This window comes from Haliotis rubra, unplaced genomic scaffold (assembly GCF_003918875.1).
Source record: "Haliotis rubra isolate DU_JTF1 unplaced genomic scaffold, ASM391887v1 Scf918, whole genome shotgun sequence".
Classification (NCBI taxonomy): Eukaryota; Metazoa; Mollusca; class Gastropoda; order Lepetellida; family Haliotidae; genus Haliotis; species Haliotis rubra.
Genome location: NW_025767655.1, coordinates 298602 through 322945, shown reverse-complemented (window position 1 = coordinate 322945; position 24344 = coordinate 298602). Strand labels below are relative to the sequence as shown.

The following is a 24344-nucleotide window of genomic DNA, read 5'->3' as shown; positions in this document are numbered from 1 at the left end:
ATATTGTGGCAATTGCAGTTATGAAATAAATATACCTATTTTACACTCTTCACGTGTAATTTTTCATAGTATTGTTTTTTTCAAAATCAGATCACGTTTTGTATTTTCACACGGTTTCTTACTAAATAATTTACCCATTGTGGGGGCGGTTGAGTAGCCTAGTGGTTTAGGCGTTCGCTTGTCGAAATGGGCATAATGTGTTAAGTCCATTTCTGGTGTCCCCCGCCGTGATATTGCTGGAATATTGCTAAAAGCGGCGTAATACTAAACTCACTCACTCACCCTTTGTGAATTCCGTCGGGAGGTCGCTGAGGTAGCTATACATCAGTGATTCATCTCGGTTATTGCACTCCGATTGCAACATGGTGAGTGAGTGAGTTTAGTTTAACGCCGCACTCAGCAATATTCGAGCTATATGGCGGCGGAAAATCAAGTCTGGATCAGACATTCCAGTGATCAACAATATGAGCATCGATCTACGCAATAGGGATACGATAACATGAGTCTGACCACCCAATCCCGTTAGTCGTTGCTGGGTTACTGACGATCATTTCTAACCCGGATGCAACAGAGACATGACACATATGTGAATGCTAGCTAACGCACTACCCAGAACCGTCACCCTGCCGTCTTTGACGCGTATCAGGTAACGGTACTTTATCATATGTCAGGTACAATCCATCCTTTTTGATAAACCAGGCAATGTAGTAGGTGGTTAATATCACTTATAAAGTGCTCCTGTTAACCTTCAAAGCAAGGACAGGCCTAGCCCCTGTGTATCTCTAGGAACTCTTCAAGGAGTACAAGCCCGCGAGGTCTCCTAGATCCATGGGACAAGGCATGCTGTGTGTTCCACACGCAAGGACCACCACCTATGGAGATCGATTCTTCCCCAGAGCAGCTCCACGGCTCAGGAATGATCTGCCATTAAAACTGAGACTTGTAAATAACTTGGCCACTTTTAAAACCAGTTTCAAAACCAACCTTTTCTCAAAGACTTACGCCTAGACCGAGAGGACATTGTTGATACATGTGACATGCATCCTCTCAAAGCGCTTTAGAACTGTTATACTGACTGGATTATTGCGCTATATAAGTTCTTAGTTGATGATGATAATGATTTTAGACACAATTTTGTAACCATTTTGGCGTCATGTCTTAAAGATGGGGTTTTATTTGGCACAATGGTCAGCAAATGTTTAAAACAGATTCTTCTTTGGTTTGGTCTTGATAAATGGCATACAGTACAACCAAAAATATTGAAACTTTAAAGATTGTAATTTTCTATATTTCTTGCACTCATTACTCACGTATTAAATGTGAATTTTAGCAGAACATAACTCCAGATTCAAAGACAGGTGATCAGTTAGTATTTTGTCAAGTCACCATGGCCAGCAATGCATGCTTCAATGCGGCGGGGCATACTACTGATCAAAGTAGTTAGAAAGTCGTGGTCCATGCTGTCCCAATATCGGACCACTTCTTCTTCCATTTAAGCTATTTTTGTCAGATTTTTCTTACTGACACTTTCCTTCATAAGTCCCCAAACATTTTCTGTTGGATTTAGGTCAGGGCTATAGCTTGACCAATCTAATAATGTCATATTTTGGGTCCAAAACCAGGCCTGTGAATGCTTTGAACGATGTTTTGGCTCGTGGTCCTGCAGGAGAATCCAAACATTTCCATAGATCACGTGAGCAGATGGAAGTAAATGTCCCTCGAGAATATTTGTGTACCGCTCACTGTTCATATTCCCTTCAAATACACAGAGGGGCGTTGCCCTAACACAACTATGCCACCCCACACGTTAAATTTCGGACGTCAAACAAAAAGAGTCAAAAGGCCTTGAGTACATTTGAAGTTAACACACGTTCTCATTTATAATGAACAGACCATCTTAAGAGAAAGTATATGAGCCTTAATATACGCAACACGCCATACTTGGAAGAGGCGACTAACGGGATCGGGTGGTCTGGCTCGCTGACTTGGGTGACACATGTCATCGTATCCCAACAGAAAAAAGATCGATGATCATGCTGTTGATCACTGTATTGTCTGGTCTGGACGTGATTATTGACAAACCCCCATCATGTACCTGGAATAACACTGATTGCAGCGTTAAACAAAAATTATAAATCAAAATTAAATTAAATTTAGATAGTCCAGTGTGTGATCACAAACATGTCTCTCATTATGTGTGGCTCGCTCATATATGTCACCATTATCTTCACGAGCACAGTAGTATCGATGTAACTACATCGTTCTACAAACAAATACGTGTTACCTGCAGGTATGTACACGAGCATAAACACAAAACAAATTGATCACAATTCAATACTCATCATAAAATAATATGACCAGGCATTTTTATGTCAAGAATGTTTTAGAAAGTGATATTCAATTATATTTCATTACATGCAATCAATTCGCCCAACAGCATCGATTATTTACATTTAAGTCTAATATAACTGAGTGTACTACCATGACTTATTGTTATAAAAATCTATGAATAGGCCATAGAATGATAAATGGGCGCAGGAACATGCATTTATTATGCAGATTACTGTTCAACACCATGAAAACACACTTACTTTGAAATATCTGTCATCCACTTCCAAATGTGTGGATGATTTATGGTTGTCAGAAACAAATATTTCATCAATTATCAAAACCTATAAAAATAGAACCCTTTCCATAATCACAAGAAATCAATATTTTACGATTCTAACTATCATAAGCATGTGCTAATTAATGACAATCAAATAGTGAGTGAGTGAGTTTAGTTTTACGCCACACTCAGCATATGTGCAGGTATATGGCGGCGGTCTGTAAATAATCGAATCTGGACAAGACAATCTGGTGAACAGCCTGAGCATCGACCCCTTTTACGACAAGCATGGGTTACTGAAGATCAATTCTAACCAGGATCTTTACGGGTCTATCAAATAGTGATGACAGGAGGTGATAGTGTCACAAACATATGCAAAGTCATGTCAATTCGTCTGAAAAAGGTATTGAACAAATCAAAAGAGAGAATTGCCTCAGACATAATTTTGGTCACTGTCATGCAAACTCATGAAATGTCATGTCACATCACGCTCTTTGAAATCGTGTGAGAAACAACATGCATTATTGTAACATGGAGCTGTTAAGCGTTGTCGTTTTGTTTGCGTATTTGTTTGTTTGTTTGTTTAACGCCGCACTCAGCAATATTGCAGCGATCTATACGCAGTTGGGATACGACAAAGCATGTGTTACTGAAGACCAATTCTAACCGGATCTTCACGGGTTGTTTTTAATGAAGAAGTCCCCCATTTCAATTGTTGTTTTACTTCAAACTTCAGATGGCATTTGTACGAAGCGTATTGGTGCCAAAGTCTATAAAATATTATCATCTACAATATGGATACTTAAGTCAACGTGCAAGAAACGTATCTGCTATCGAATTATCGATTTTGATAACTATATATTCTGGGGTAAACGACAATAGTACATAAATAAAAGTATTTGTTTTCGTAGATGTAAATATCATATGCATATTTGAAAGTATATTCCACGTTGATGAAAGCAACATATACATGATCATTTACGTAGGTGTAAGTATCAACCACGTTGATGTAAGCATTATATACATGATCATTTACGTAGGTGTAAGTATCAACCACGTTGATAAAAAGCATCATATACATGATCATTTACGTAGGTGTAAGTATCTACCATGTTGATGAAAGCATCATATACATGATCATTTACGTAGGTGTAAGCATCAACCATGTTGATGAAAGCATCATATACATGATAATTTACGTAGGTGTAAGTATCAACCATGTTGATGAAAGCATTATATACATGATCATTTACGTACGTGGAAGTATCAACCACATTGATGAAAGCATCATATACATGATCATTTACGTAGGTGTAAGTATCTACCATGTTGATGAAATCATTATATACATGATTATTTACGTAGGTGTAAGTATATTCCACGTTGATGAAAGCATCATATACATGATCATTTACGTAGGTGTAAGTATCAACTATGTTGATGAAAGCATTATATGCATGATCATTTACGTAGGTGTATGTATCAACCATGTTGATGATAGTATCTTGTACTTACCGTTTTGGAACATTAGGAACTTTGGCACAAATACACTTTCATACATTTTTGCCAAATAGGAGATACAGACGTAAGTACCAACTACTAGGTTCAGGGACATTATTCTGTAAAATGAATTTCATTAAACATAACCTGATTGATTCAAGATTATTATTTGATAAACAATTCCTTCTTCATCTTCGTCTGTTTACTTGCTGGGCGGTGGGGTAGCCTAGTGGTTAAAGAGTTCACTCGTCACTCCGAAGACCCAGGTTCGATACCCCACATGGGTACAATTTGTGAAGCCCATTTCTGGTGTTCCCCGCCGTGATATTGCTAGAATACTGCTAAAAGCGGCGTAAATCCACACTCACTCACTCACTCACTCTCTCAAACCCACTCACTCACTCACTCACTCACTCACTCACTCACTCACTCACTCACTCACTCACTCACTCACTCACTCACTCACTCACTCACTCACTCACTGTTTACTTGTTTATTGCTGTGTTGTTTTTTTTATAAAATTCCTGAGTCACACATTCTGTGTCTGGCTTCAAACAGTCGACTGTGATTCATATCTTCAACAAGCCCTGTTATAGATTTTAGAGTTGTATGTCTTCCTCGATTCTGATGTTTATTTACGATATTGAGGTGTATTTAATACAATAGCAGCGAACTGCACCATCAATAGTTCATCACGTTCGCAGCACATATAAAGAACTCTGTGTGTGTGATCAATGACGAAGATCGATTAACCTTCTATGCCAGTATATTACCCCATGTTGCATTCTTAAAGGTCACACTTTCAATGGAAATGTGTTTCGAGGGATTTGTTTCACACCTACCAATGTAGATCTGGGTTAGAATTGGTGTCTCTCATTCTTTCTTTCTTTATAAATATTTTTTATCAGCATTTTCTTCTTTCTTTAAAAATATTTTTTTATCAGAATTTTACATTTCTACTTCTCATTAAATATTGAGGGAACAAATGTTTGAAGGCCCCTGATTTGTAAAAACTCTCAAATTCAAAGCGGTGAGGGGGTGAGAAAACCATGCTAAAACTATACAGATCACTGATCCGCTCCAAAATTAAGGCGCCATCGTCTATGGTGGCGCTTGTAAAAGTAATTTATAATTACTTGATACAATCCACAAGCAAAGCCTGGGGCTTTGTCTTGGAACCTTCAGGACCTCTCCAATCGATAGTCAGTATGTGGAAGCTGATGAGCAAAACAGCGGCGCAAAAAACTATCCTTACAGTACAACATTTTACCTTGGCTACGTGAAATGCTCGAATTTGATTGGTCAATCAATAAAATCAGACGGTATCAATTTTTGAATGACAATGCGTCTGATTTCACGGCGCTTCACTGCGCACGTATACATCACTGCCGCAATTCAGCTTGGCCACCAGCATGACTAATATCAACACAACAGATGAGATGGAAATGCTGATAAAACATTTATTAAAACTCGAAAAATACAATTATACGATTCCTCCTCCACAATTATTAGGGAACCTCACTATCATAATTATTAACTTCTTTTATAAAAACATTCAAACTCAATTACAATACGGAGCCCCAAACATAAACAAACAATATCTAACATATCAAACAGAAAGCCTTGTAAAAATATATCCCTATCTTTCCCTATTTGTGCAGCAAAACGTTCGTAAACATGTACCTACCTGGTAAATGGTATGTTTGTTTCCGTTTAGAATGGGAAATTCGCAAGATAATGGTCAGGCGAAACACAAAATTTATGCTACTCATACTTCATCATGTCCCGTTGCATCGTTCAAAATGTCAAAAATTGAAACACGAGAATTCTGCTCTCTGCCACCTTCCCCGCAAGGCTGTCACTGCTATGTTCGTTCACTTTGAAAAAAGCTTGGCCACAATCCAGTCCCAAATGATGAGAACAATGTTCCAAGGAATCCCAAGTAAGTTGCATGTACACTTTCGTCGCATACCGGGGTGGAGGCACGTACGTGAAATCATGATCGACACTCGCCGGTTATAAAAGTTACAGGTCGTAGGTCGATCAGAAAAGGATCTCTTCTCCGATTCTGCAGGGTTCAGATTCGACAGTCAGTCAAGTATTTTACACTGTCACTTCAAATTTCAACCTTTCGCAAAATGTCAACACTGGCTCGTCCGCCATTTCAAACTGTTGCGTAACTGTCTACTTCCAAGAAAATAAGAAGGTCAGACGATTCTATTATAGTGTGGCCAGGGGGGACAGTAACACGGCACACAAAGCAATAGGTTGATTTCGGTCGTGTGGAGTTATGATTATAAAAACCAAGCTCTTAGGTGTAACATCATTGCAGTGAATGAACAATAGTTTGTTTCCATTGGACAGAATATTTATTACATTGCATTGTTAAACAAAATACGAACGGCACATACCGCTCCCTTCACAGACGAGTTCAATTTGCCTCTCGTCCCATGACGGATTACGCAGTGTCTTCCGCAGGACGAGGAAGTTCGATTTTAATTCGGTTATGGTAGAATGGAGATAAACATGGTTTGTTTGGAAATAGATTAATGTTTGGCCGAATTGATGGTCTCTAAATTAATCATTTGAAACCTTATGCTACGCGTTCGGCTTCAAATGAAATTTAGAGACTATCAATGGGGAACATTCCTGGAGTTGCGCACCCTTGCCTGCTTGGAGCGCTGCTGTAGTTACGGTCCAAAGTAGCTGTCACTCTGATACTGGCCTGCCTATCGGCCAAGCCCAAACTTAAATCGACATTAAACCTACTTATTACTCTGTGGTTTTTATATTACGAATTGCGGAAGCTGGAAGTTGCCCCGATTGAAGACTGTGCTCAAAGTACGAAGAACTAGCATGTCTGGACGAAAAATAATGCTAATAGAACGGTACTGCAGTTATTGATAATATTGCCGTTTCTCGGAATTTCTTACTGAGCAGTTGCTTTGTAAATTCGTCAAACCATTTACTCCCCAGAATGTCACATTACACAGAGCATTAATGGCGTCGTAGTAGTTGTTAGAACATATGTTCAGTGTACACTGAAATTAGCCTTAAACAAATAACGTTAGCACTGACCTGATTACACGGACAACATAAGTGCTTCAGTTATCGTTCACGTAAACAACTTATTCTCATAGCTTATAACGCTTCGGGATGCAATGGAAAGAGGGAATGCTATTGCAACGTATCGGTTTCGAGAGGATTTGAAACATAAATCATTTTTATCGTATTAACGACTCGTTCACAGTGTGTTCAACAATATATATTACACCCATTCGCACGATAAATAAGCACACAACTTCCGGTGTATAGTTTCTACATATTCAGGGACCGTTCATAATTAATGGGCTGGGGAGTGGTGATGATTGTTACGGAGAAGCAGGTGAATGACCTCCCTACAATTCATGTACAAAGTAAGTGACACCCCCTTTGCATATGTCATATTCAAAATCAATTAAACCCACGCCCCACCCCATAATTAAAAGCATAATCATTTTTATGTGCAAATTTGCTGACCCCCCTAGTATATGTGTACAAAATTGATGAACCCTACCTTTCCAGAACAAAATAGGTGACCCCCTTAAAATCATCATCACCTCACATCCCCCAAAAAATTATGAACGGTCCCTTAGGCTATTATTCAAACCCAAAAATGTACAGTAAATTGGCATATTGCTTGCATAATATATTTCTAAGTATCGTTTGGGACCCCACCCCAATCTTTACCATTTTAAAAGGCTGTACCTTCTATACACAAATAACCAGTACCTAAATGTCAGATCACATTTGGAAAACACAAAAATATTTTTTGAAATTGTGTTTCAGGTGTTGTCAAATAATGTAACTTAGCATGAGTGAAATACTGAAATACATATAAACACATTGAACCATTACTGGAGGTCTCAACTATCTGATGCCAGAAGCAAGGGGTATCGGGTTCATTGTCTTTTCAGGTGGGAGCCTTTTAGATTTGAAAATAAAATATTTCACATTTGTTTTTCCAGCATGTGTGAAGGGTTTACAAAATTACATCAAGGATCATCACAATTATAATGGGCTCACAGTGTCAGTGAACACAGTGTGCATTTGAAATATTGAAAAAAGGAATAATTTAGCTTTTGAATGGTAGTCTAAATGGTACAATTGAGATTCTACAATACTTAAAATTATTCTCATGTGTCAATTATCATCAGCCAAAAAGCAACAAAGTCTGGGTTGTCATTTCAGATTTTATTGTTGAACATATTATATTCTGCATGTATGGACATTCATAAATATAGACATAAATACAGTAAAAAATGACGGTCTCCTTTGAAAAACCTTGATTAATACTTACACCCGATGCATGTTGATGTTTTCCACACTGACAATCTTACTATCAATATTGCTGTACAGATAATTTAGGTGACATGCATATGGACCCAAAATGGAAGTACAACAGTGAATTCTGAAATGTTTGACAGTCCTGTGTAAATGAAAATTGCTGCAGCTCTAAACATAATAGTTAGTACTGGAAGCACTGCATGTTTGTCTCTCTGTGTTGATATACACGTACTTTCACATTTGGTCTCTGCCCAGTCTGGAGAGAAAATGTTTGGCTCAATATTCTTGCCATCAAAATCATCATGGGTGATTGTTTCCTCCCCAGCGACCTCACTGATGTTACATTCAACATCACAAGTATCCACCAGCATTAAGTCGGTCAGTTGATACAGTCCAGGGAAAGAATTCGTCATACAGCATCTGTGTTTCTCTCTTGCCTCAGACGTGTTCATCCTGGAAAACATCAGTGAAGTATTACTATCCCAACTGATACAGGGTAATATTATCTTATGACTGCCAGTTATGAGAAAATGTATCATTATCAGATTTAAGTTACTGTTGGGGAGAAAGACATGTCACATGATGAACATATTCATTGGGGTAAGTCAAAGGTAGAAAACATTATTCTTAACAAATGTTTCAACTATGGAGAAGCATAATTTAAATATACTTTCTTTGAGTGGGATTTAGAAGTTGGTGTGATGAACAACGAGGAGAGTTCAATGGATATACAACTTCTTTAAAATAATAATTAGCGACATTTCCGTGTAGCTACTAACACCGTTATCAAGCAAGTAACTCTCCTCACTATTGTTTTTCTGTAGGGAGAAATGTCTGATACAAAGAGGTGTGTTCAACAAGTACACCAGACATTATTCAGACAAATTCATACCAAAAGGAAACAAACATTAACCTGTATCATGTGTATTCTGAAATCACCTGGGCCTCATCTTTCTGGACAACAGGCACCTGTAGTGAGATGCATTAAAGGGAAAAAGTCAATTGTGTATTAGCATTCTTGGTAAACTTTAATTCAACAATGAAGGGAGCAAAGGTGTTATAGTCAAACATAAACAACTTTGTAAACATGTATATAATGATGCTAACTTGCGTTTTAAAAGCAAGAAGCAAACGAAAGTTTACCCACAGGTTCACATGAAAATTTACTTGTGAAATGCCAATTACCTTAAAACATTGAAAATAATATATTGAGGTCTCTTTCAATTTACTCGCCTACTCTACCTACCTGTCATCAGGAGATATAAGCATATGTTAAAATATCACATACATTAGAATTTTAAGTACATTACTCAATGTAACTCAGTATCAAACTGACAACTGTATTTAAGATGCATGACCAGGTGCTGTCATATTGATGTGCTGTATGAGTAGACAAGCAGGCAAAATCAACAGGCCATATCAATTGATAAATGCTTTGCTAAACTATAATTGAAATATAGTTGTAAATAGATTGAAAAGATTAACCTGAAATTAGAATCCAATAGCTGTTTTTAAGTACGGTGAATTTTTTTGAATCAATATTAACAATGAATAAAGGCTAACTACTACAGGAACTGTTTCATAGCTTATCTTCACTGGGTTGCCGAATTCACAAGATAACATCAGTGGCATTCTACAGATGGTGACGCCTTTGGCGGCACCCTTTGTAAAGCGAAAAGATTGTGTACTGTAAGTTTTCATGATTACTACAGTGACAGCCCCCTTATGTTTCGCTTGAAAAGTTTTGTACAGCGTGTGTCCCTCTTGAAGCAACATATTCTTTGTCCCTGAATCGTTTCAAAACCCCTGCTCGTAATTTCGGTTGGCATGCACGCTAACTACATTTGGCAAGACGAATAACAATAACAAAAGTTTTCTTCAAACTTTAAAAGTTACAACATACGTGGTAATTACCATAATTAGTTACAGTAATGAAATCGCTCTGTCAGAAATGGAAATGACGCACAACACTGAGAGTGGGGCCAGTGAGAGCTGACGGCTACCTCGTCATGCTTTAGTTTCATTTGTCGCTACTACGAATGACAGTCAACCACCATATCAGCAAGTTTTGACCTCTCGGACACCTCGAACCACCTCTATTGCAGCATCCCAGGGCACAGCAGAACGTCTCAGGCATAGTAATTGCTGATCATTTGAAATCGACCGTGCTACAAACTTCGAACGCCATGATCATACCGGAAGTACACTTAGGACCGTAGTGATTGTCGCCATCTATTAGCGAAGCGGTAAAGGGAGATAACTGAGGAATGTTCCCCATTCGGTCTAACATTCATCTAATTTCCAAACACAGTACGTTTATCTCCTAACTCAACCTGTTTTCGAATCTATCTAATCCAGATTTTGACTGTCTTTCACCTTCCCTATGGAAATCTCTATTATGCGAAACAATCATTTATTCAGCCTCTAGGAATGAGAATATAACCTATCGAACATTTCTCCTACCCAAATATTGTGATCTCCATGGCAAATGGTTATGGCTCGGGTACATATCTCATTTAGCAAACTAAGGACATCTGACACAAGTGAACTTACGTTATAGCAAGAATATCATCAGCTACTGGCAATTACAGAACATACAAATCTATATTCACAGATGGATTCAGAGATGGTAACGCAGTCGCTAGCGCTACTGTCATTGGAAACAGAACCATGCAATACAGGTTACCAAACAACAGTTCGATATTCACAGCGGAATCTAAAGCTATTATATTAGCAGGTCTTAAATATATAAATTCCAAGTCTGAACATAAACAGTTCCTTACATTTTCTGATTCCCTCTCCTGCCTCAACAAATCCGTGACACAACTCATTATCCCGTGATCTGATGCAAAAGCAGTGGGATACCAAGGTAGGTGTAAATAAGTTACATGAAATAAATACAACTATCCGTTACAGCAACTTGATTGTCAGTCTAGATTTAAAGAGGTCATCATTCGACAACGCTGTATTGGCCACTCGAGATACACACACGAGTACGTACTAAAAGGTGAGGATACTCCTTTTGACTGTTTCCAATTTACCATCATTAAGGATAATTATTTCAAAGCGAAAACAGTAAAAGATAATTTTAGTAATATTGGGCATCATTTATTGTTATCCTTCTGAAAAGAAATTGATTATTTGATGATTTTTATGTAAATGTTTTCTTTGATATATTGATAGAACATGTTTATGAACTGAGATTGTGCTTTGGGTGTGCCCTTGATGGGGGTTGGAGCATTGTAAAATTATTGTACCCCGGAGAGGACCAAGTGTTTTTATATCTACCTGAATTTTAAAGTGCTGAGTAACGGTTTACTCTAATTCTCCGCTTAAACCTTCGACAATAACCAGTAACTAGTGAAAGGTGCAAGTAGCAGAGGCTCCATATGTCCCCATGGTCCCTCTTATTGTGTCCTTACCTGTGTTCTGGTGTCCTCTCAGCTAGCCCCATTTTTATGTATTGGTGCCATACCACCAGTTTTACTGTTCTATACCTCCCCGCCCATAGGTATACTGCCTCCTTAAGAAAGGTGAGAGTGAGTTAAGATTTAGAGTCAAATCGGCAACATTCAGCTAAAACAATACATACTTTTAATAATTAAGATTCATAAAATCTGTCAATGAAGCACAATAAAATAAATCCAAGTTAGCGCAGATAGAAATTTAACAGTGGAATGTAAGCATTAAAACATTTACTACAATTGAGAGCAATACCAGACAAATATTTGATATATGGCTTGTTGTTTTTCTGACCATCGATGACAGTTTTAAAAATGATCGTACAACCGTACAAGTATTTAAGTTGATCAAGTCACAATATGGCAGAAATATTGCCGACGTGACTTAAATTATACACACTCACTTACCCATTATCTGGTTAAACCTCCGTATATTTCACAAAAACATAGTAAAGCGAGATTTAATACACTGGCAACCTGCTCGGGGCAAACATAAAGTTAATGGATAACCAATGGTGATCAATGGCATAGGTGTACATGACATAATCACTACTCTAGTCCCCGTCCACGATCGTACGTCTCCATCAACGCATGTATCCCTGTTGCAATGGCATTCCTATATCCGATTCCAGTCGGTTTCCAATCAAATCCACCGATGCATACTGTAAAAGCAGCCAATACTGGTCAATAACTATCGAACGATGTCATCTGCAAGAGTTAAAAATACATAGTAATGAACACATGGATCATAGATTTCCTCGTGAAGAATGTTTGACTTTGCTTAGCCAGTATACCCGGAATATTTTTAGTGTTAAGCATAAATCAGTGAAAATATTTTATAAATGCTTTGTGAAAAAGGAGTGGTTTTAGAGTGTATATCAAATAATGACTTGCGTTGAGATGTAGCTGCAAATCTTAATAGGAAAACACATTATGGGGCTCCGTTGGCCTACGCTTTGTCCATAGGTATATCAAAATATAACACAATATATTACATTGTGTCATATACTACAGTGGATTCGAGCTATGTATTACATTGAATTAGCGCTATATATATCACCTTAAAATCCGTGCTATGTATTACGTTGAATTCGTGCAATATTTTTACACTGAATCAGTACTATGTATTTCATTGAACTAGTGCTATGTATTACATTGAATTCGTGCTATACATTACATTCAGTTAGCGCTATATATATCACCTTAAATCCGTGCTATGTATTACGTTGAATTCGTGCAATATTTTACACTGAATCAGTACCATGTATTACATTAAACTAATGCTATGTATTACACTGAATTCGTGCTAATTATTACACTGAATCAGTGCTAGGTATTTCATTGAATAATTCATATGTATTACACTGAATTAGTGCTATGAATTACATTGAATAATTGCTGTGTATACATTGAATTAGTGCTATGTGATACTTTGAATAATTGCTATGTTAATACATTACATTAATGCTATGTAATACATTGAATTCGTGCTATATATTACATTGAATTAGTGTTATGTATTACACACTGAATTAGATCTATGTATCATATTGAATAAGTGCAATTACTTTGAATAAGTGTTATTACACTAAAATCTTGCTTTGTATTATATTACTTCAGTGCTATGCATTGCATTGCATTGAATAAGTGATATGTATTTCATTGAATAATTCATATATATTACATTTCATTAGAGCTATGTATTACTCTAAAATATTACTTTATATTATATTGCATCAGTGCTATGTATTACAATGAATTCTTCCTGTTTAGTACACTGAATTCTTTCTCTATATTACATTGCATAAGCGCTATATATTACAATGTGTTTGTAAAATTCAATTCATTCATCTCACGACAACATTTACATTGCTATATATTTATATATGTTTTTTAGTTGGTTGTTTTTTGTGTTTTACATGTTCAGCTACACTGAGAGCTATACACCACAGCACCGCTTGTATGCCTTTCTACTTCATTGTCTGTGATCGAACAAATATAGCGGCCGTTCGATCAGACCTCAGCGAGGATGTGAGCGCACATTACAACTGACTGTGTTGAAGACGCCTTTCAGAGGAACCAGCTACCTTGAAGCTGTTACACAACCTACCGTTGATCGCGACAGTTCTACGGGGTGGCCTCACAATCAGGTAAGTCCGTTTTACTTCTTTGAGGGGTATTTAGAAGTTTTAGCAAGGATAACAATATACGGATGAACAATTTCTTTATTACAGCGAGAGCGGTTAAAGCGTTCGCTCTTCACGCCGATGACACGGGTTCGATTCCCCACATGGGTACAATGAGTGAAGTCCATTTCTGGTGTCCCCCCGCCATGACATTGCTGGAATATTGCTAAAGGAGGCGTAAAACCATACTCACTCACTCGATCATCCAATAGGTAATCGAGAATGAGAGATAACTGAGATGTTAATATCCTTACACGAAGCTGACACTTCTCGGTAAAAATTAGACACTGGTATTACACTTTATTCGTTCATTTATCGGTGCCGTGAGATACAGAGTGTTTGGACTTTGGTCAAGTGTCTAATTGATTTTGTGTGATATTCTAGCACATTTTATTTGGTACAAACAAACAAGCCATAGCTGTGGATTTTCTGCTCCAACCATCATTTGATTTTCTGGTCTACAAGCCACCTTTGAACTGCAGCGTACTTGCGACCTTAGACGAGAAATACTTAAATGAATAGTTGGTGATACCAAAATTGTCAACTCTAACTCTGTCAAATCTGGCGGAAAAAATAATAAACAGTAATTTGTCCTGTAAGAAAGAGTCAAGTATTGTTTCCTCAAAAGCAAAACAATATGTTAACTCATTACCATCGCTGACGACGTGAATGAGGAGACGTGTGTTGGCGTGTGTGGATGCCCAGTGTGGTCAAACTCGCTATTGACGTCGTGTCACCAGACTCCTGTCTCATTATGTGTATCTTTATGCACTTTTTTATTGAACTCTGATTGTGACCCTTTGACGGTTTCTTAATGCAAGACCAGCATCACAGTGAAGTTTCTGTCAATTTATTGGAAATGATTTCAGTTTGTGAAATAATTATCCTAAATCTCACAGACGTCTTTGTTTCTATTTTTGGTAAATCAAGTCGGTGATAGCTTTCTTTGTCCGGTAATTTATGTAGATTACAATTATTATGAGGGCTCTGTAATAGTGATTGAAATAGTGAATGATAAAATTCTATTCTCTGCTCATATTACTACCAACACTGCTGACAATACAAGCATATAGAGCAGCCTTAGTGGATCGCATAGGCAATAAAACTTACTAATTTAATATCAGAAATATTACTTTCTCAGAAAATTATTTAAAAGGAATTAAAACTAGGCTATTGACCACAAACGACCAAAGGGATCAAATGGGTTTTTTTTATATACTTTGTTGGTTTAGCAGAAAATTTATTGAAGATTGATATGCTCGGCTGCTTGCATACACAAATTTTATAACTTGTTTCCAAATCATTTCAATCTGAACAGAATGATTGAAACAAAATCAGCATGTTACAAAATGTAAAAAAACCCAGATCGTTTTCTTTCCTAGATGAGGAAGTAATGTCAGCGAACTGACAGTACCTACCCCTACCCGATTCAAGTGGGGCGTGGTGGGCGAGCTGTCTAAGGCGCCACGCTACTGATCCAGCGAGCTTGAGGTGTCGGGATCGTGCCCGCCTGTGACCGGGTGTAAAAACCTTGGAGTCAACTTTGTGTGCAGACTCTTTCAGTGTTGTCACAACCCCAAGTGTACAGTACACCACCCTGTGCACTAAAAAGAGCCCACGAATCCGTTGGGAAAAGACCAGATGGTGGCCACATGAATACGTGCAAACACCTAGTTGCGGGTCAAGTAACGTACAGTAAACTTGGGATAAGGTATGACTATGTGCCCCAGTCCACCCAGCTGGGAATGGGTACCTCGTAAGGACGGGAAAGCCACATTAACTCGGTGCGCCTAATGGCTGCAAGAGTTGTAAGCTCCAATGATGGAGGGAAAAGCAGAGAGCTTTTGAGCAGCTAAGCTGGATACTGACGCTATACAAAATTAATATTAGTCGCTGCAAATATATTTTCTTGTTTCAGTGATGCGTGTTGATGTATTTGCCATTAAACGGCACGACGGCAATATTCTATTTATTCACCTAAATGTCACTTAACAGCGGTAATCAAGATATCATGTGTTGTATCTAATAGATAATCAATAGATTCGTTTTAGATCAGATTCAAGTATTGAATTCGCGAGAAATATCAATGCTTAGTTGACGTCAGACATTGAACTTAATCAACTTGGGTTACATCGCACGAGCAGACACTGTAGGTGTCTCTGTATTGTATTTTACATTTAGGAATCAAATAACGGAAGAGAAAAACGTTGTGCAAGAATTAAATCAGAACGCTAGTGCCTAAGAAAGGCGAGAAAACTGCGTAAAACTAAACTCAAACTCAAATATGTTATGAAATAGTTTCACCCATGGTTTTGAATAACATTGGACGCAGTTACGATCTTTGGTTTAGGTCGTTACGGCACACAGTATGGGACCCGTGAAGATCCGGGTTAGAATTGATCTTCAGCAACCCATGCTTGTGGTAAGAAGCGACTAACGGGATCGTCAATCACTGGACGCCTTCATAAAGTTGAAATTTTGCTGAGTACGGAGACAAAGTGAACACTAATACCGTCGTTCATTTCGAGATAAACGTCAACAAATACAACTGGAAACCTTAAATCATTTATGAGTCATTCTCAAAAGTTGCAGCTATTTGGTGCACAAAATACAACATAATTGAAATGCAAAATCACCAATCTTTATTTTCACAAATTGTAAGCTACAATGTTCAGGTTCACTTATCGATAGTATTTGAGGCTTAATTATGTCCACTATTTTAATGAAGAGTAATTAAACTAATTAGGACGAAGACACAATGTCTTTCCTGTAACAACAGTAATAGCCATATTTTTCTTAAATATACATTGATATGTAAAGATATTGTATTGTAAAGTCTTCCTCACGTGTTATTTTGTTACTCACACTTATGAAATCAGTTCTAAAATTGTATTTTTATGAAATAAACCTGTTCTACACTGTGTCAGTTGAAAAAGTGAAATTTGTTAGTACTTTCCAATACTCTTGATTCCTTTCAACGGTCTCCCCTCAAATATTATTATACTGAAGATGATTTGAAGAGAACATTATAATATTTCCAAGTGATTTCTGACAATGTCTTACTCTTTAGATCATAAAACATTTACTTTTTAGTCCCGTTATATGAAAGACAGTATCGTTATCCCAAAGACACTCTATGTTATTGGAAAGACAATGTATCAATTAAATTTGAAAAAATAATTAATTGTAACAAATATCTTTGATCTATCTGTAATGAGAGGATGAGTTTTTTGCCTGTTACCCTTAGAAGTATAGTAAGTGTTACATGTTATATTTATGTCTCCAGATAAGGTGAGTAACAATGACATGTTTGTTACAGGAAAGACCCAAATGTGTTACAGAGAAGACAATTCATTAGTATATTTGAGTGAGGACAAGCACAGATGTATGTGACTGATGATAAGATAGGTTTACATTAATTAATTTATACAAGTATTATTTTACCATACTTGAAGTGCAAAATATATTCTGTATTTAAGAACTCAGCCTACTTGTTACCTCAAAGACATGTCAGTGTTACTGGAAAGACATTTCAGAACAAGTTGAAATGGAACACAAAGATTTACATTCTGATTCAGTTTATACTATTGACATTGTGCTTTGAATACACAACAATATAAAAGTAGCAATTACCATTTTGAAATTAGCTCTTTAAGAACTCAGAAACTCATTTAACATGAAGTTAACAACATTTTTTAAAATTTAACATGTATTTAACAAACTGTCAAACAGGTTTGCAACTAACAAAAGTACAGGGTACAGGGTACTTCATTCAGGCTGTGATTTTCGTCCAAATGGCAGGGTTAACCTTGAAGTGTGATGAGTTCTCAATGGGAGTAGGCGGTGGAATTTTAGTAAGAACTTTCTCCAGCTCATACCAGCATTTATCCATCAGCTTTTTAGGCCAGGAAAATCTATTGCCTTCCCTACCAATCTTTTGCATACATGACACAAAAACCTCATCTTCATTTGCATCTTCCACAAAAACCAGGATATGGCTTATCATCATAAGACACAATGACATGCTGGTCTAAGTAGTCAAATCCAGTTGCATTCCCATGCTCATCTGTGTCAGGCCTGGGCTTCATTGTCTCAGTGCTAAGCTCTACTTCTTCAGTGCTGGGCTCCACTGCTTTGGTGCTGGGCTCTGACGATTCAGGGCAAGTAGACTCCAATGGAACTTTGCTGGTCATGCTAAAATAAGCATCGTTCTTAGCCAGCACTGCCACAAAGTGGTTTGGTATCCAATGAGTATTTGGCATGTCATTTCTGGTGCTTGTCCAAAGTACATAAAGAGGCAGTGTATTTGTTGTTGCTAATTGCCTTGGCATGATTACACGCTGAAGATCTTTGCGAACACATGGAGCTCCAAGTTTTGGATATACTGAGTAAAGTGGACATTTGAGCACACTTGCTAAGGCATGAATCTGCCATATACCCATAAAGGCATAGTTGACGCTTATCTTCAGAATTTCAAGCCTTAATATATCCCTGACAATGTCATCTGTGAGCCGAGTTCCATGAATGAACAAATCCGAGTATTGGGCATAGATTTTAGGCCAATTCTTTGCATTTGCTGGACATCTGCCGTTTTGCAGGAAGTTTCTGTCAAGATAAAGATCTTCGTTCAGGGCAAGTTCTGTTACAATACGTACTCGCATCTCAGATGTCCGGTCAATTGTTCCATAGGCATAGACGCTCCCAACTGAGGGCAAGCAATTTCCATCTGCTTTTACACTGCAAGGATACAGCTCCCTCACATCATCCAAGTCATCTGGCAATATCTTCACAGAGGGTATGTCAACCTTGAGATCTTTGTATGGCAGAGTAATATTTCTCTGTATTTCAATGTCATTCATTGTTCCTGCAATTGCTTTGCATTCTTCTTTAAGTTCTGTGAAACTTTTACAGTTTTTAAGATTCCCCAGATATTCATCGAAGATGCTCTGCTTGAGATCAAGAGTATTTTCTGAAATGGACTGAGTGAAATGTTTTGAGAGCTTATGATTAGAACACTCATTGGGTGCTTGGCAGATGCAGCTGTGGTTCCTATGGAACAGAACTTCATGGGAGCCAAGCCAGCATACCTGGTGGAGCTTTAGGGTGCCTTTAATTGGTTTTGGATTCATTTGAGTCATTTCCTGCAATCCCTGGACAATCTCCTCCTCAGGTATGATCACGACACGTATGTCACTTTCCTTGGTTGCATCAACAAAATCTTTTGCCGATTGTATGTCCATTCCATATTTCACCTTTGCGTCTGCTTTTCTCTTGATTGCACCTCCAACTGCATCTGGTGTGCCTTTGCCGTGGCCTGATTCGAAAAAGTTCCAAACAGCAGATGTGAATCCAAATTGAGCTGGTTTCTGGGAAAGAAGCAAGAAATTTCCTTTTTGTCTATACTGGGTTGTTGGTCCATCACTGAAAATAAACTCTGTCAAAAAAGAAACGCAACCCCTGTATTTTAGAGATTTTGATCTGAAGTTTTAAGACGACACAGCATTTTTATTATTTAAGACAGAAGTCTGAAATTTGGCAGAATAATAACCAAGATGGGCATGTTTAAAATTGTCATTTCAAAAGTCATCTCACAGACACCAGTTTGTCACCAGGGGGGCGTCTTTCTCAGTATCTCGTATGAGCACCACGAGCTGCAATCACTGCACGGCATCTCCTTGGACAAGAACGGATAAGACGCCGGATTCTTTCCTGGGGAATGGCTCTCCACTCCCTGCAGTGCAACGCCGAGCTGTTGCAGCGTCTGTGGCGGCGGCTGACGTTGACGTACGCGTCGACCCAGAGTATCCTACAGGTGTTCAATAGGGTTGAGGTCTGGTGATTTAGAGGGCTATGGCAAGACATTGACGTTGGAATTCTGCAGAAAGTTCATTGTTGCACGTGCAGTATGAGGCCGGGCGTTGTCTGGTTGAAAATCTGTGTCTGTTGGTCAATAATCGGGAGAAGGTGAGGCTGTAATACGTGGTTGATGTAACGTTACCTGTCAGGTTCCCTTCAACGATCACCAAGTCTGATTTCTGGTTGTATGAGATGGATCCCTCAAACCATAACGCTTTCTCCGCCAAATCTGTCCCCTGTCGGACGCAGATGGGCGCAAAACGTTCATGACGTCTCCTATACACACGTTTTCTTCCGTCGTGATGTTGCAAAAAGAAAACGGGATTCATCAGAAAACCAGATGCGCCTCCAGTTTTGTAAAGTCCATATCCTTACGTTGATGCACCACCTGAGTCGTCGGCGGAGATGTAGGGGCGTAGTACAGGTCCAACAACTGGTCTACAGGCACGTAAACCCGCTTCTTTCAGACGGTTCCTAATCGTTTGAGCTGACACTCTCCTCAAACCTGGTATTTGTGTGGCAGTCACGGTTGGTAGGGCATGCCGATTACGCAGGTGATGGACCCGGATGTACCGATCTTGAAGGGGGTCGTGATTCTTGGCCTTCCACTTCTCGGGCGATCGTTGGTCAAATTGAAGTTGTTGTAGCGGCTCCAAAGTCGGGATATCGTTGTTTTGTGAACATTTAGGTGCCGTGCAACAGTTCCAAACTTTCTCCGGCTTGAACACGACCAATGGCGATATTTCGGTCGGCAGCACTCAATCGCGGCATTTTTCACACAGCTTTCATGCGACAAATGAATGAATATAATACGAAAGCACATGGGCTTTTATACACCCCTACATTAACTGCCATTTTCATGATTTGCATGTGTTTTTTTTGTGCGAAGTCACCATGAGGGTCATTTCATGCGTTGTGACGGAATAAGCAATAAAATACACTTATGCGTACAAATGCAGTTATTTGGATGGTAATCTTCATTAATTACGTGTATAATTTCAATACATTCGAATAACATTTAGTTTGGAAGCAATAACTTCATTCAAACGAATTTTTCATATCTGAGGACAGGGGTTGCGTTTCTTTTTTGACAGAGTTTATGAAGAGTGTCAACATTTGGATGATTTTGTTCAACCTGTCGCAAAATAGGCTTGAGATGTGCCCAAATAGATCCAGGACTGTGGTCAAGGTTTTCTGAAACTGTGCAAAAGGTCTGTGGACCATTTTCATTTTTGCAAAAGTACACTCCTGTGTGCAATGAAAGCTGCTTTTTAGAAGCGCCAAAGTGCATGCTTTGAATTTCACTTCCAAGTTTACAAACATAGTTTTCTGAAAAATCTATGTGAATAACACATTCGTTTTCATGCAGATTCTCCTTTCGTTCCTTGAAGTACATGAACTGATGCCTGATGTTAAAACAGTGTTTCTTATACCGGTCTAGGTCCTTCTCAAACTGTTGAACAAGGTCACATATCAAACCATTATGGACATCTTTAACCGTGAGAAGGATTTCTTTTTCTACGATTTTCTGATTTTGTTTAATCATCCTTTTCACCTTCTTTGTCGTCCACTCAAACCACTGGACGGTGTCATCTTTGTTCTTCTTATTATACTGTACTCTTTGTTCTTTACATTTCTGACACTGGCCATACATGCAGTCGTGTGATGTCTCATCACAGACCATGTCTCTGATAATGAGATGAAGATCATCGTATTGAATTGCTTCCGACTTCTTCAGTGAGGTGGCAATGAATTGTGTATTTTCACAAAGTTTGCAAAGGCATGTATTCCTGTCACTTGGTTTTGGAAACACTACCCAAAAAGGTCGCAGTCGACAGAAAGTTGAGAATCCAATCCTGACATCTGTCTGAGAGATGTATTTGAGATATATGTTTCTCAAGCTGTCCTTTAGAATCCTTCTTTGCTTCTTTTCTCTCTTGCATGTTACTGTCTGTTTGGTTCCTGTCATGATCCTAGAGTTGTCATCTCTTTCAAAGAAAGACTGGATCTTGTGGCATTCCCTCAAAGACAGATATGTGTGATGACTAGCTTTTGATGATCTTCTAGCTTTGACACCAAATGTGAAGCAAGCATGGCTTAGAAATCTGTATTTTCTCAATACTGCACCACTTGAAATCATGGAAGCAATGTCTTTTTTGTTTTTCCTTGATTTCTTCCTGTACCATTGGCTCATTTGTTCAATAAGAGTTGTTTGAAAAAGCAATGTCCGTTTGGCCGTTTTACTTGAAATGTTTCTTATGAGTTTTTTTGTTTTACTTCTGGGAGTTTCCTTATTTGCTATGTCCAGTTTTGTTCTCTGCCATCGTTGTTTGTACATTAGAGCTCTCTTTGTTGCTTTTTCCAGTTCCAGCCTGAGAACCTTGTTGTCTCTGTAACACTGGGCCTTGTCACGATTGTTCTTCTTCTGGCTTTGCCTTCTCTGTCTTGATTCCTGTACATTCATTGGTAACATCGGTGACATTGGTGGGGTGATTATCTCCTTAATTGTTTTTTGTTTAGCTCGCAGTAGTCTCTTCTGCTTCTTCCATTTTCGCCTAAGCTGTCTTCTCTCTCGCTCTGGGAGTTCTTTTGTTGATTTTCGCAATCCTTTTTCCTTGTCCTTTTGATAACGTTTCCTCTCTTCTTCCAAATAAACCTGTCTTCGTGCAAGATCTCTGTCCCTGTTAGCTCGAAATTTTCTCTGCCTTTCTGCATTACTCATACCCATATTGCCAGTTCTAAAAAAAAATACAGAAATGAATGTTTCATTGAATGTTTGTTTCAGATTATGACACATTAACCTTTATATAGGTAACTAGATGATAACACTTTGATGTTTTTGCGGACTGATCGTCGAGCTGTCATATTTATTATAGTCACAGTCACACACTGTCTTTCAAATAACAGTCTTTGAAAACGCATAAATGCATTCAAAGTTTCAGGAACAGACTTCTTTGTGGAGCGTAAGGTAATCTTATCTCATATATTTAATGCACATCTGAATGAATCAGGAAAGAAAGACATAAATGAAAGATCATTAGTATTAAACTGTCTTTGCAGTAACAACTTAAGTCTTTTAAGTAACAGCTAATTTTGAAAGACATGAAACATACAAATTGTTAGGGGAAATACGCATTGTTACCCAAAATATCATCTTAAAGGTCCTAATATTGACACATAGCAAATCTAGATGAACAAAGACCTACCAGAGATAACTTATTTTCAAATTTGTATTGAATTGTCTTTGCAGTTACAGAATTTGTCTTTCCAATAACGACTGTTGACAAAATTTAGAATGACTGCATTCAGGCAAAGAAGTGTAAATCCTGTTTCAGCCTCAGCAAATATAAACCTTAGCTCATTCCCAAAATTCAACTGTTAATGACATTGACATTAAGATAAAAAGAAAATGTGACTAATCAATACTGATGTTTCTTTGAAGTAACACTGATGGTCTTTCCAATAACAAAAAAGCTGTTACAGAAAAGACTGTTACGTGAAAGACAAATTGTAAAAGTAAATTAAGAAAAAAAATAATGACTAGTCCCTTTGCCATTTCAGACAAAATACTTGTGTTATAATTATGGTTTCAAATGCAAAGAGAAAAACATATTTTTTGAAAACTGGGTAGGTTTTTGTTTCTTGATGTTATCTGAAAGACACCTATGAAAAATACTCGCAAATGCTTACCTTTTCAACTTGATTTTCCTTGAAAGTTTTCTCTTGGAGTCAACACCACATGTTGATGATTCTCAACCAGAAGTTGTTAAAGAGCATGACAGGAAGTTCCACTTTCACAGGATGAGGGATAATTAATTATTTCATAATTTTATGAAACTGTTACAGTAAAGACATTTTTCTTGTATACAAGAGAAAAGGTTTGATTTTTATATTAAAAATTCAGCTTGAAAATCATGAACATCTACCAGGAATGGGCAAAAGGGCTATACTTTTTAACCACTCCAGAAAAAATATGTTATTAAATGAAATTTAGGGAACAATAGACACATGATGTTAGTTTTTTTCACCTAGATACATGAAAAAATGCATGTCTCTTGTTACAAAAATTACAAAATAATAATTATTTGGTCCTATTTTTTGTAGTAAAAAATTCCCAAGTAAGATTAGATATTGGCAATGAAGGAAAAAACAGATTTTTATCACATTGATAAAATTTGACGGTTTTATTGAGGTTTTAATCCTGATACGGGAAAAAGCTGCATCTTTTGAGAATGACTCTTATACTCTATCTGTTACACGGGCGGTGGGGGTAGCCCAGTGGTTAAAGCGTTCACTCGTCACGCCGATGGCCCGGGTTCGATTCCCCACATGGATACCATGTGTGAAGCCCATTTCTGGTGTCCCCGTCGTATTAATGCTGGAACACTTCTAAAAGCGGCGTAAAAC

General features: G+C 37.9%; 1 protein-coding gene across 2 annotated transcripts; it reads right to left on the bottom strand.

Moving 5' to 3' along the window:
- Window positions 1-16725: 16725 nt before the first annotated feature.
- On the bottom strand, window positions 16726-24175 carry LOC124264267. 2 transcript variants are annotated; one of them, XM_046699005.1, is made up of 4 exons: window positions 22256-24175; window positions 21599-21736; window positions 21038-21278; window positions 16726-19511 (listed from the first exon to the last, which is right to left on the bottom strand). In XM_046699005.1, exons 2-4 carry the CDS (start codon window positions 21645-21647, stop codon window positions 18047-18049), a joined length of 1755 nt encoding a protein of 584 aa, XP_046554961.1. In that variant the 5' UTR covers window positions 21648-21736; window positions 22256-24175; the 3' UTR covers window positions 16726-18046. The 2 variants fall into 2 exon arrangements, with proteins under 2 accessions (XP_046554961.1, XP_046554962.1); XM_046699006.1 differs by having other exon boundaries at window positions 21038-21283; window positions 21604-21736.
- Window positions 24176-24344: the final 169 nt, after the last annotated feature.

What these genes read in the sequence shown, in the direction of transcription:
- LOC124264267 (XM_046699005.1), bottom strand. Translation starts at nt 21,647, where the DNA reads ATGATCTTCATCTCATTATCAGAGACATGGTCTGTGATGAGACATCAC. An exon ending in GTCTGTGATGAGACATCACA is followed by an intron (nt 21,279 to 21,598) that starts CGACTGCATGTA and finishes GTGTTATTCACA; the next exon opens with TAGATTTTTCAGAAAACTAT. An exon ending in CCAAATGTTGACACTCTTCA is followed by an intron (nt 19,512 to 21,037) that starts TAAACTCTGTCA and finishes TTTGACAGAGTT; the next exon opens with TATTTTCAGTGATGGACCAA.